The sequence below is a fragment of the Lactuca virosa genome, unplaced genomic scaffold (assembly GCF_052849685.1).
Source record: "Lactuca virosa cultivar CGN04683 unplaced genomic scaffold, Lactuca_virosa_CGN04683_v6 scaffold_22, whole genome shotgun sequence".
NCBI lineage: Eukaryota > Viridiplantae > Streptophyta > Magnoliopsida > Asterales > Asteraceae > Lactuca > Lactuca virosa.
In genome coordinates this window covers 66,918-80,979 of record NW_027629989.1, presented here as the reverse complement: position 1 = coordinate 80,979, position 14,062 = coordinate 66,918, and the positions used below count along the sequence as shown (strand labels likewise).

Genomic DNA, 14,062 nt, shown 5'->3' with positions numbered 1-14,062 from the left:
CTGCAGTGCGCCGGTACTATCACTACCGGAAGGAACAGAAGACTTTGTAGTTTACTGTGATGCGTCGAATCAGGGTTTAGGCTGTGTGCTCATGCATCGTGGAAAGGTGATAGCTTATGCGTCCCGACAACTAAAGACACATGAGGTGAATTATACCACCCATGATCTGGAATTAGGAGCTGTGGTCTTCGCCCTGAAGATTTGGAGGCACTACCTTTATGGTACCAAGTGCACCATCTTCACCGATCACAAGAGTCTCCAGCACATTTTAAATCAAAAGGAGTTGAACATGAGGCAACGAAGATGGGTTAATTGCTGAACGATTATGAGTGCGAAATCAAGTACCACCCAGGTAAAGCTAACGTAGTAGCTGATGCCTTGAGTCGGAAGGATTACTCGAATCGTCGTTTGAAGACTCTCTCCATAACCATCCAATCCCACCTGACCTCTCAAATCAGAGCAACCCAGTCGGATGCCATGAAGGCAGAAAACAAAACAAGCGAAGCGTTACGCGGAATGGAGAAGAATTTCGAAGTGAAGGAAGACGGAGCATATTATTTCATGAACCACATTTGGGTCCCTAAACTTGGGGGATTCAGAGAAGTAGTCGTGAATGAAGCCCACAAGACGCGATACTCCATCCATCCGGGTTCAGATAAAATGTACTTGGATGTTAAGCAACATTATTGGTGGCCTAACATGAAGGCAGGGATTGCCACTTACGTTAGCAAGTGCCTCACATGTGCTAAAGTAAAGGTGGAATATCAAAAGCCCTCGGGATTACTACAGCAACCAGTAATTCCCGAGTGGAAATGGGAAAGGATTACCTTGGATTTTGTGACCAAACTACCCAAGTCGACTGATGGTTTGGATACCATATGGGTAATAGTTGACAGATTAACAAAATCCGCTCATTTCCTGCCAATAAAAGAATCATACAAAATGGAGCGCCTGACAAGGATTTATATCAAGGAAATCGTGAGACTCCACGGAGTGCCCATATCTATCATCTCAGATAGAGATAGTAGGTTTACTTCACGCTTTTGGCAATCGCTTCAAAAAGCTATGGGAACACAACTTGACATGAGCACTGCCTACCACCCACAAACGGATGGTCAAAGCGAGCGAACCATTCAAACGCTAGAAGATATGCTTCTCGCATGTGTGATAGACTTTGGAAAGTCGTGGGATATCCACTTGCCTTTGATCGAATTCTCGTACAATAATAGTTATCATTCAAGCATCAAAGTCGCTCCTTTCGAGGCATTGTACGGGCGTAAATGTAGATCACCGTTGTGTTGGGCTGAGGTAGGAGACACCCAGCTAGAAAGAGGGCAAAGGCCAGATAATGCATTAACGGGACCAGAAATCATACGCGAGATGACCGAGAAGATAATTCAGATCAGGGCCCGACTGCAATCATCACGAGACAGACAAAAGAGCTACGCCGATAAGCGGCGAAAGCCCTTGGAATTTAGAGTCGGGGATAGGGTGTTATTAAAAGTCTCTCCCTAGAAAGGGGTGATTCGTTTTGGGAAACGGGGAAAACTAAACCCTCGATACATTGGACCCTTCGAGATTCTTGCCCGAATCGGTCCAGTGGCTTATAGACTGCAGCTACCCCCTGAGCTCAGCAGTGTACACCCCGTGTTCCATGTTTCCAATTTGAAAAAGTGTTTATCCGACGAAACCCTCGTCATTCCACTTGAAGAAGTTGAAATCAACGATAATCTCCTGTTCATCGAGGAACCAGTCGAAATCATGGATAGGGAGGTGAAGCATACTAAACAAAGTCGCATTCCGATTGTGAAAGTTCGATGGAACGCAAGACGCGGACCAGAGTTCACATGGGAACGTGAAGACCAAATGAAGTAGAAGTACCCTCAGCTATTCTCGCATTCTCAAATCTAGCTTTCAAAAAAATTTCGGGACGAAATTCCCTCTAACGGGGGGATGATGTCACAACTAGGAATTTTGACACCTTGTAACAACAACAATGATAACATTTGTGAACAAAAAAATATGAAAGCATGTATGATGCTTATCCAATAACAACAAAACTTCCATCAAACACTTTATACAAGCACTGCAAATAGTCAAAGAATTGGAAACCCTAGAAATCCCGGTTTAAGTCCATTTTGGACTAGGATTTTCTTATTGGGCCTAATGGACCAATAAGCTTCCAATTTGACTATTTTGGACTTAGAACTCTTAAATGGGCCCTAATTGGACCCATATAAATGAAAACTTAATATTTTGGGCCTTATAAGCCTAAAATGAACTAGGTTATCTTTAATGGGCCTTATTGGGCCATAACAAATCTAATTAGCCCTAATGGGCCATAAAACTCATCCTTGATTTATCTTGAGCCGAGAACCCTCTCCAAAGACCAATTGGACCAAAAGTCATCTAATTGGGCCATAATATGGGCTTAAGCACAAAAAGGCCCAATTTCTTTTCTTTCTTCTCCATCTCTCGGCCTAACCACAACACATGGGAAAGAAGAGTTGACTTTTCTACATGCCACCTCACAATTATACATGGGATATCCATGCAACTATCTCATACTTCCAAGCACCTATCACTTCACAATCTCTCTTCTCCTCTCTTTTTTCTTCTTCGGTCGAGAACACAAAAGGAAAGACACACACACACAATTCACTCAAACACTCTCAAAGAACACTCTCACTTATTCTTCCAAAAACTTCGAGATTTAAGAGCTTTCAAGTAGGATTCTCCCTAAGAGTCATCATCTAAGAACACATCTAAGCCAAAGATCCTCCAAGAAAGCTTCCTAGGCTGAGAATAGCATCAAACTTCTTCCATTCTTCTTCAAAACCGAACCCACAAACTCAAGGTGAGTTCATACCCCTCTCTTTTCGGTTTTCACAAGTTTTATGGGGGAGAATACAAGTAAAATGTGTAGATCTATGTGTATGTGTATGCTATGTATGATTTTATGCATGTATGTGTGATTTTATGTGTTTTGTGGTAAATATGTAACCAAAAAGGGAAGAAATATCGAGATCTATGCCTTAAGAAGGAAAACAAACATGATCTAAGTTATATTACACTAAAACAAGTCAAGAACATTACCCTCTAAGATTTTGATAAACACATTTCAACATAAAACCCATTTTTGGGCTTATTTTGTCAAATAAACAAAAGTTGGGTTAAAACTTGTCACTCACGGTTTTCTCAAGGATTAAAAGAGTTTAAACAGTAAAAATAAGTGTTTTTATGAATATCATACTCTTTTAAAGGTTAGAAATGAAATTTATGGCTTAATGGGCCAAATCTTGGGCTTTTCGGCCCAGTGGGTCAAAATTTGCGAAAAACTACAGTTTCAAGGGACTGAATGGTAAATTTCACAAGACTGGAGGTAAAAAGTGTGAACAAAACCAATTCAGGGGTTAAAATGCTTTTCTTTTCCAAAAAGGATCAAAAATGTAAAGTTTTTGGATTTTGGGCCAAAATTGTAAAAATTGCAAAAAGTTTGGGCTTTAACCGACAAACACTTTTCTGGAAGGGCTGAAACTGCCAAAGAATAAGTTTTGAGCTAAAAATGTCACTTGAACAAGTCTATGGGTCAAATGTGTCAAGAAAATGGTTTAAGGGCAAAAATGTCTTTTTTTTATATAAGGGACTAAAATTGTCATTTTTATTAAAGAAAGGCTGAAAAGGTCAAACCAATATTCTTAAGTCAATTATTTTATTTTTAGAATATTGAGTCAAAAACACTAAACTACGACTTACAAAAATTGAAAGAGGAATATACGTAGAAATCCAAATGTCGTTACAAACAAATCGATCGGTCTCGAGTCGATACAAAAACAACAATCGTTCAATCCAACCTTCCAACAATTATACAATACCTAAAACAAGTAAACATTCAAAACTTCGGGCTTGAAAGTTCCAATCATGCTTGTTGGGCCTTTGTGATCCATTAACATGATTTTTGGGCCCAAGGGTTAATAATAATAAATGTTATTGGGCCTTCTATGACCCAATTTCATATTAAATGGACCCTCAATGGCTTTTAAGTGCTATTGGACCTTAGTGGCCCATTAGCATTGCTAGTAAGGTCCAAGTGAATCAAATGCGAAATGGGCCAACGTGTCCTTCGTATACCCAACAACCTAAAATAAATCACGAAAGTAGCAAGACTTGTATTCCTCCTCTCCTCGTTTGTTAGGCTTATGTGTAATCAAAGTAAACAAATTCAGGTCGTTAATCAATAGTAATCAATGTTGTTTGGATTAGGTGAGTAATAACGGGCAACACCTCTAAGGGTCGTTCGTAGTCTGTAGTTATAATCAAAGTCTCTTGGAAGGAGAGCGAGAATTTGTGTATAGATCTATACGGGGGTGACTCCCCCACACCTCAGCTGTTCGCTACAGTTAGACTCGGCCAGTCTAGGGTGACAAAATCTTAAGATCAATCCCAGCGTACATTAGGATGCCAAGACAGACAAACTAGTCATTATTATGCATGGTTATAACGACTCGCATAAATTAATTAATCCAATACCATCCGAGTAATCAAGGAAGAGTAATCAAAATCATTCACTGTGGCAGTATAGCAATTTGAAAAACAATTATATTTATGTATTCGGAAAACATCGGGTTTTTTGAGGAAATCAACACCACTCGCTTGTATTTTCTATAACTTTAATACAAAACTCCCTTTTATACACGTTTTGAAATCATTCATGCATCAACTTATGGATCTTCACACTTTGGTAAACAATTGTCTTTACAGAAAATATCGGATTTTCTGGGTTTTTACAAACTACACAAATCATTTTATCACAACCCTGCTTATGAACTCACCAACATTTCATATGTTGACGTTTTTCAAAATAACTTGTATTCTCAGGGGGCTGAAGGGTAATATCAAGTATGTTAGGATGTTATGTTTTGAAAACTCTTAAACGATTTATGTTATGGATGTGTAATATTTAAAACAATGTACTGGATGTGAACAGTATCAGTTGTAATGTATTGATGCATGGTGATGTTTATGTTACGATTCATGTATATTCATTGTGATGATAATCAATTTAAGTCACGCAAGCCCTCAGACGTTTCCGCCGTCTGGTTTCGGGGGTGTGACAGTTTTCAATCTTCAATGGATAATTTGCAGAAATCATATGAGGAGTACCATCTCTTGAAGCTATATCCAATCTTTTTTGTTCATGACGTTGCTTTGCAATAGCAGTGTCAAAGTTAAACATAAAATTCACAAGTAAATTGGATGGGCTAGAGAAAACATTGAAGAAAGAATTTGAACTTTCAGATCGTGATGTTGTCTTCATAAGACCACACATAGGAATATCTCTAAAGTAAGAAGGAATCCATTTGTCTCTCTTATTATACATGTCATCCAACCATTTATTTTCTCTCAATTTGAATTTGTCCAACATTAAGTTCCACTTACTCTCAAATTATGTTGGTTCAAGATGTATATTCCAAACAATTTTATGTAATTGTTTCTTGAAATCTGTATTTTCAACTATATCTGAACAAATCTGCAATTCCAATTATTAAGTTGTTAGTATATAATGTTAAATTTGAAAATTCTATTAACTACATAGTTAATAAGTAAATTACTTTGGCAGGTATTTTGCTCATGATGTGCCACATACATAACATGTGTCTACATCCCTGAAACTCTTTTGAAATGGACGTACATAAAGCCGGATCCATATCAGACAAAATCATGGAAGGAATTTTTCCATGTGCTTTAAGAAAAGCTCTTAACAACCATGTATATGACTCTATTGTTTCATCCGATAAGAGTCCAACTCCAACATTGATTGTCTTGTCATGGTTGTTAATGGCAGTGAAAGGATCAAAAATCATATTATACTTGTAAAGTATCTTATATCATATAACTTAATTTTTAATATAAATATAAATATTATATTGAAATGTACCTGTTGGTTCTGTAAGTTGCATCCATTGAAATCACATTAGAAAACTTAGAGTAATTTTCTTTAGCAGTTTCATCTGCCCAAAACATAGCATTTAGTACTTTATCATCTAGCTTATATTCAAAGTGGAAATTTGGATAATTATCTCTTCGAATTTGCAACTGGTCCACAACACATTGAGCATCATTAGGTCCAACTATATTCATATAATCTCTCCAGAAATTTTTGTAATCAATCTTGGATGCAGTTACATTATCGTAGCCTCCATTTAGACTTGCTTGTAACTTGTGTGCTTTTGTAGCTCCAATGTTTAAAGTAGAAGCTTTCACAATAAGTTCTTGATCACAAATTGTCAGCTTATGGCTTTTACTACAAATGCTTTGTTGATCAAAATCATTAAGTGGATGATTATGTACTGCTTGAAATTTGTATACTGTAAAAGTATCACTTTTATGATCTCTGTGAAAACCTATCATTGCCATGCATCCTGTTACCTTATGATAACTTTTTCTTTCTTTCTTTTTCAGACCTCTTGATGTCAATGTGTCAATACTTTTTTTCCTTGGTTGACCATACTTGTTGCACCTTATATGTTTTTTTCGCAGAGTATAATCTCCATAATAAGTTGAAGTTCCCATTCTAATTCCAAAGCCAGCAGCTTTCCCATACTTACGGTACATTTCAATTGCTTCATTCAATGATGGAAAAGAATCTTTTTCCTTAGGAATCAATTCTTTTTCAACATTTGGATGATATAAATCGTCTCCTTAAGGATAAATTGGTTCTGTTTATATATGAAATTTGCAGTTATTCTAATAAAAATATATTAATTTAATATTAAGGTTGAATGCTTGCCTGAATAATATGTGATTAATGTTTCTGATTGATCACCTGAACAAATATTGTATGATTCTGATTCATCAATGCTGAAATCAATTGATGATTGTATTTCTTTTCCAGCAGTTGGAACATAAATATCGACTCCATCTCCATAAAAAAGTCTGTGAAAAAAAATTATGCAATGTTATTGAACATAAATATCGTATATGTTTGTATGTAATCATCAATATCTTCTTTAATTGAACATTGAATTAAAATAAGTATGCAGTTTTTTGTAATAAAACTCTTTATTAATGTTTGATATTAATTCACGGAAGATCAATTGAAGTTAAAACAGATTGAAAACTTGCCTGCATTCTGATCATTGAATACACTTCCTGAGTTTTCAATTGCTAAGTTTTGATAATCAGTTGTTGTCGATGTAAGAATATCTTCTTGAAAATTCATCTTTTTTCTTTCACTAAGATTTTTTTTAGAGTTTTTCGATTCATTAAGATTTGGTTAAATTGAATTCGCGAATCATGGAGATGTTGGTTAATAGCCTTATTAACGGTTATTATGTTTGCAGTTTATGATGAAGTAGTTATTAGTACGAATTCATAGAAAACATGCATTACAATATTTTGTAAGTGACATTTATACCCTTTATAATTTAATTTAATGATTTAATAATAATAATAAAGGTTAATGATGTGTCATTTTCTGATTGGTTCTTGTATTTTTGCATCTTTTTTGTATTTTTGCAATAACCTTCCCCTATATATATATATATATATATATATATATATATATATATATATAATTATTATATTATATTATATTACATATACAATTAACTCACAATCCTTATGAACAGTACCTTACCCCGTACTGTTCATCAGGTTATGTAATTCAACTGGGGTCACCACCTCAACTACGTACTGAATATCTTTAATCCTCATCTCCACCGCTTTAATCGAATGAACCTTCACCATCGCTCTTTAAACACCTCTCAAAACATGAATCCTCGTCGTTCGTTGATGCTTCCTCGATATTTAGATGTGCTCCACAAAGTTTTTTCTTATTTTCTAGGGTTTTTATACTACTACTGAGCACCATCGAAGCAACTCACCACCATCACAATAGTCATCGTTGTCTTCGTTCCATACCCGGACCGACAACGAGACCACCACTTTTCCCCACAAAGGAACCCTAAACCTTACTTCACAGAAGAAATTGACCAAGTTTGTTTTATCTTTTCGTCTCTCACCACGTTCCAACTTGATGTCATTGAAAAGCTTCACCAGTTTAAATCTGACTGACGATTGTAAGATAGCCATCACCACCACTGTCTTCTATTCACCGCTGATGTATTTCGTTCACATCCTCACCGCTTCTTACAACCAAATCTCCTTTCGTTGCTCTTCTAACGTTTGTTTCTTATTTGATTTTAAAATTTGAGGATGTTGCTGTTAATTTTAATAGGTTTGGATTAGGGTTAGCTTTAATTCGAGTGTCGATCAATTGTCTGATTTTTATAACACACACGTACTCTATTCTAATTTTCAGGGGTGTTTGGGATATCTTTTTTAGCCTTAAAGTCCTTTTTATAAAAAAAAATTTGTAAAAATTTTTTTTTTCTCAAAAGTAGATGTTTAAAATGTGTTTGGATGGAAAAAAACAAAAGTTGATTTTTAAAAGTCACAAAAGTCATGATTTTATGACTTTTAGAATCAACCTCTTTTCCCTTGCCCAAAAGTTGTTTTAAAAAGATCTTTTTAATTTTACAAACATCTTTTCAACTTTTTGGAAAAGTGAAAAGTCCAAAAGTTGTTTTTAAAGCAATCCTAAACATCATCTTCATCATGGATGATGACAGGACATCGATGTTGGTGTCCCTTAATCGGATTACCTTACACTTTATGTGGGATGAGGTTCGTGTGTGACATCCCGAAATTTTGGTCAAGGACTGTGAACGGTCAAGTTCATAGTAAGTCTATCGATAATTTGACTCATTGAGTTTTAGTGATTCTAATGTAAAATAAATGAGTTATTTCAACTATTATAAGATATCAGATGCTATCTTAATTCCAAATATGTAAACTAAAAAACAAATCAAACAGCTCAAAGTGCAACTTTAGTTAACGCGCCTAAAAAACTGAAATTTTGTATTAATCAGTTTTAAGCAATACAAACACTCTAGTTTCGTAGCACTTGCTTCCCTGATTTTGAGAATATAAAAAACGTCCAAAACGGAGTTCTTATGCAAAAGATACGATCGTGTTTAGATTCTCAAAATCAATATAATACTGTTTTCTTAAAAAAAAAACTGTCAACTCTGTTGAGGGACTTGCACACCTCAAATGGAAATTCCAAAAGCATTTTTGGACTCAGGCTATAGCCTAATATTTATTTTCATATTTGAAATATTTTTAATAAAAATATTTAAAATAAAAAATAAAAAAAATGAAAGATACGTTTTCAAGTTTATAAATCGCGAAACCCTAAACTATTGATTTCAACCTAATTTTAATTATTAGCAATACATTTTGGAAATAATAGTATATATCCAAATCCGGTTGACGTGGATTTTAACGACGATAGATAGTCCAACACTCAATAATTTCGTGAACTACATGTATGTATATTCAGGTATGGACTTGTGTCATAATCAATTATATGTTGTTGGTTAAATTTCCATAAATATACATTATATATGTGTGTATTTTAAATTTAAGAAACCAAGGTCTAATAAATTAATAAAGTTCACATTTCCTAATATATATATATATATATATATATATATATATATATATATATATATATATATATATATATATATATGAGTTTAAATTTATACAATACACAAAATACATTTAGAAATGTATTATTTCCATATTTCACACAAATACACATACATATATGTATATACAATAGAAAAAACAATCAATAATACATTAAAGCTATTAGAAATACATTTACACCGAAAGAAAACACAAAATATATAAAAACAAACAAATTATATAAAAATCACAGCCAAAAAGCATGAGTTGCTTCCCGATATCAACATATCTATTTTTACATACAATTGACAGTACTACACTTAAACATTTCATAGTTCACACGAATGAGACATTAACTGCAAATGTACTCTAAAAACCTTCATTTTGGTTTGAAGCTCCCCTGCACTCTTTCTTTAGCCTTGTAATGAAACTTTCAACCAACACAACACACAAACAAAACTGAATCCCACACTCAAACTTTGATTCGCAATCAGCCAAGAATCAAACTCTTGTTCTTAAACTCGTTTCTACCTGCGGATAAGAAGAACTACAAAACGTTTTGTTTCTTTTCCTTTCCCTATCAAACATCAAAACCAAACAACTCAATGGATCACTATTTTCTTTATAGTTTGTTCCTACTAAATCAAAAAACAGAAAGAATATGAAGGAAGGAATTATCGGAGCAAAAGGTCCCTCATGTCTCTCTCGTTTTCACCCCTGTTGGACATCGAGCATAGCAAGCCAAATACTCTCTCCCATTTCTGTTCCTTTACCCCTTCCCTTCATCGATTTCCTGTCAAGAACCAAAATCAAATATCCCTCATTATATAGAAAATCAAAAGACAAACATCCATTGATTCTTAATCAAACGAACACATATGTAGTTTTGCCAAATCAAACAAGAACAAAAAGAAAAGAAGGAGCCTTTACGTGTTGATTGAATCGTTGCTGCCCAGCTTCCTCCATCACCGATTCCACCCACCTGCCGATTGCCACCACCCCATACGACTTACTGTCGCCTTACAACTCCCAACTTGCAACCACCATCGAACCACCCTTGTGTTTCAAGAAGATCGGACCAGAAGAAGAATGGAGCCGCCGGAACAGCCCTGGGCTGCCGGCCTCCCCTCCATCGCATGTGCTAGCGATCCACCAGCACCACCGAACCCTCGCTTCTGGCCTCTTTCCGATCGCAATCTCCTAACAACACCGAACACCTCCTCCTTCTTTGGTCTAGTCAAAACCCCGGAGACCATCTCGGTTTGCGAGTCGGGCGACGAACCTCCGTGCTTCTCCCCCTTAATCAGACGAAGACGAGCACCGGAGAATCTTCCCCTTGGTCTCCTTTGCTGCCGACGACGGGAGATGAACGAAGGGTTGCTGCAAAGTGATTCCTCTATCCCCGCTGTGTTGGTTCATCGATTCGACTGCCTTGTTCATCTGTTCGTTCGTGACTTCCTATTGGGAGCATTCATATCCTTTAACCCGATCAAACTAAAGAAACTATTTTAAGTATGAATCTACTTATACAAAGGATACATTTTTGCTTTCAAGGTTTATTACAATCACAGTTATAGTATGGATTTACTTTATACAAAAGATACATTTTGGATTTCAAGGATTTATTACAAGCACAGTTATAATATGGATTTATTTATACAGAAATACATTTTGGGCTCTTAAAAACTCATTGCAAACACTGTTTTTAACTATCGTTTTATAAATGGATAAACTAGTGAAAACGTTTTGTATACGTGTTATGATTATTTTATCGTGAAATATCCGGTTCACACAACAAATATTATATTATACAAAGTTTTATGATTTTTATGTGACGTTGTATATTATAACAAGTATGTTATAAAATTTTGTACTATTTCAAGGATTCGAGCTATTACTATACATGTTCATTTATATGTTTAAGTACACAACGTTTATACATGTATATATGTTCATTAATTTTAAACATTCATTTATATAAAAGCGAGCACATTACATTTTTACATATATGTCAAACATGTTCGGCTTTTATAAACCCTATACAATGATATTCATTATGCCTAGTAACTTAATCACAATTAAGTTAGGGATGAGAGTTATTCACGAACTTACAAACTTTTTAGTTAAAGGCTTTTTAGTGAGATATTATTCAATAGCTGAGTTTAATCACTTAGCACCCCCACACTACTATAACTGTTAATCTTCGGAGCGAGATACATATGTATAGATCTATACGGGGTTGACATCCCCACCTGTGGTTGCTAGCTACAACCCTTGATTGATCAAACGAAGCAGGTGATAAGTGTCTACAATCGTTACTACAACGTCCAATGAAGCGTTGTAGGGGGGGTTTACTTTCAGTCAGGTAGCTCGGTTATAGGACTCACTATAAACATTAACTAGAATACCTCTCTTTTCCTCACTTAATCATGGTTTCAGTTGCCTTCAAAACTATTTTAAATATGGATTTACTTATACAAAGGATACATTTTGGCTTTCAAGGTTTATTACAATCAAAGTTACAGTATGGATTTACTTATACAAAAGATACATTGTGGCTTTCAAGGATTTATTACAAGCACAGTTATAATATGGATTTACTTATACATGAATACATTTTGGGCTCTTAAAGACTCATTGCAAACACTGTTTTTAACTACCGTTATATATACAAAGATAATACTTTTTAGACTTATTAAAAGTATTACTGCATTAGCAGAAAACCTATGACACCCACCAACCTTGTGTTGACTTTCAAAACTACATGTATTCTCAGGAAAACACTAAACAAGCATTCAAGACAGATTGGATTACAGGTGACCTAGTTTACTTACTGTTGTATTAAATGCCTATCTGTTAAGACAATTCATGTATTATTATTATTTGTAAAAAGCTTGTATTCAAATATCAAGATGGAACATGAATGCTATTTTGTTTATTGTTGTACTTGTGTTGTATATTCAATTTACTTGTGATCCATGAACTTAGTCGCACAACCCAACGTGTTCCGCCGCCTCGGCCGGGGGTGTGACATCGTGAATGTCTCATTTTATTGCAACTCAATTCATTTATTTCAATTTAGGAATTTTGTGTACTTAAATTTTCGTTCTTGGATCTTGGTGTATACATACGCTCCACCTTCTCTATTTGCTCCTAATATGTTTCTTGGTGTTATTCCCAATCTCACACTTCAATACCACCGTCGATTCGTGATTTTCAGGTAGGACCACTTTCACTTAATGGAGTTGTTGGAATGTATCATATTGTACATCAGAAAACTGTTAGGATGAACTCAGGTTACTATTTTTTGTTTTTAATTTTTTCTTATTTGATTTTTTTGGGTTAATACATATGTGTTTACTTAATTTTTTAAAATTTTCAGTTAATACGTATGTGTTTTGCTTCCTCCTTCAAAGTCTTTTCAGATGTAATTAATTAATGGAGGAATCATCAAAGTGTTATGTGTACCTTTGACTGAAAAATCTTTTTCAATGCCCTCAAAAAATGTGAAATTTTAAGTGGAGAAATCAAATTTTGGCCCAAGGGTTTGCCTTTCTTGAATATATATTGACTTAAAACCCTTCCAGAAATGAAGAATCAACATATCAATGGTTAATCCTCCAATCTTAATTTCTGTCATTTTTATGTGCCCTTCTTATGTGCCAATTGTGTTGATTGTATCATAAGAAACAAGTGTTTATATGTATGGAAAGTAATCTCCGTACTCTTGGAATTTTTTTTGCTGATGAAATTTTGAAGAACAAATCACACTATATGCTTTGGTTATTCCATTAAGTAGACCTTATTATTTTTTGTTTTATTTTTGCATAATAAGGTCATTGGTTGATGGTATCTCTTCATGTGTTACATGTATTGCCTTATCGACTTATTTTATTTTGTTTCTGTTATTTGTAGAAAGGATAATAATGGCTATATGAAGTTATTTGTGAAGCTGTATAAGGATTTTTCTGGGTTTCGGTAAGTGTCTCTTGAGTTTTGGCTTAAATTTGTCATTTAATTCTTGAGTCAAAAGCTCAAGCTCACCTGATTACAATATTTTATGTATATATATATATATATATATATATATATATATATATATATATATATATATATATATATCCTTTTTCTAACTTTGTATATAAATTCAGACAAACAAGGACACCAAAGATAATCAATAATGCAAAGGGTCATTTAGGACCAACATGGATTTTTGTATCAACTAGGTGAGAAGCAACTTCTATTCTAACTCTTTCATGTTTATTTATTAAAATTACATTCCTTTGTAACTTAAAAGTATAGTTTTAATTGATGATCACAAAACATTTTGTTCCAGGCCACTTATAGCAAGGTAAAAAAGGAATGCTACTTATAGCAAGGTAAAAAAGCCATTTTATAAATAAGAAGACATTTTGGCAAGGTAAAAGTTGGCAAATATGACCATCATTTTAAAAATCATGAGAAATGCACGCCTTGAGGTGAAGCGGATGATGATCAAACTAGAGGCGTCGCCTCTGTGGTAGGA

The 14,062-nt window shown here is 34.6% G+C and overlaps 1 protein-coding gene across 1 annotated transcript; it reads right to left on the bottom strand.

Moving 5' to 3' along the window:
* Window positions 1-5,446: 5,446 nt before the first annotated feature.
* On the bottom strand, window positions 5,447-7,749 carry LOC145142551 (protein FAR1-RELATED SEQUENCE 5-like). Its single transcript, XM_079074774.1, has 5 exons — window positions 7,640-7,749; window positions 6,791-6,936; window positions 5,974-6,701; window positions 5,613-5,882; window positions 5,447-5,530 (listed from the first exon to the last, which is right to left on the bottom strand). The coding sequence occupies exons 1-5, from the start codon at window positions 7,747-7,749 to the stop codon at window positions 5,447-5,449; spliced, it is 1,338 nt and encodes a 445-aa protein (XP_078930900.1).
* Window positions 7,750-14,062: the final 6,313 nt, after the last annotated feature.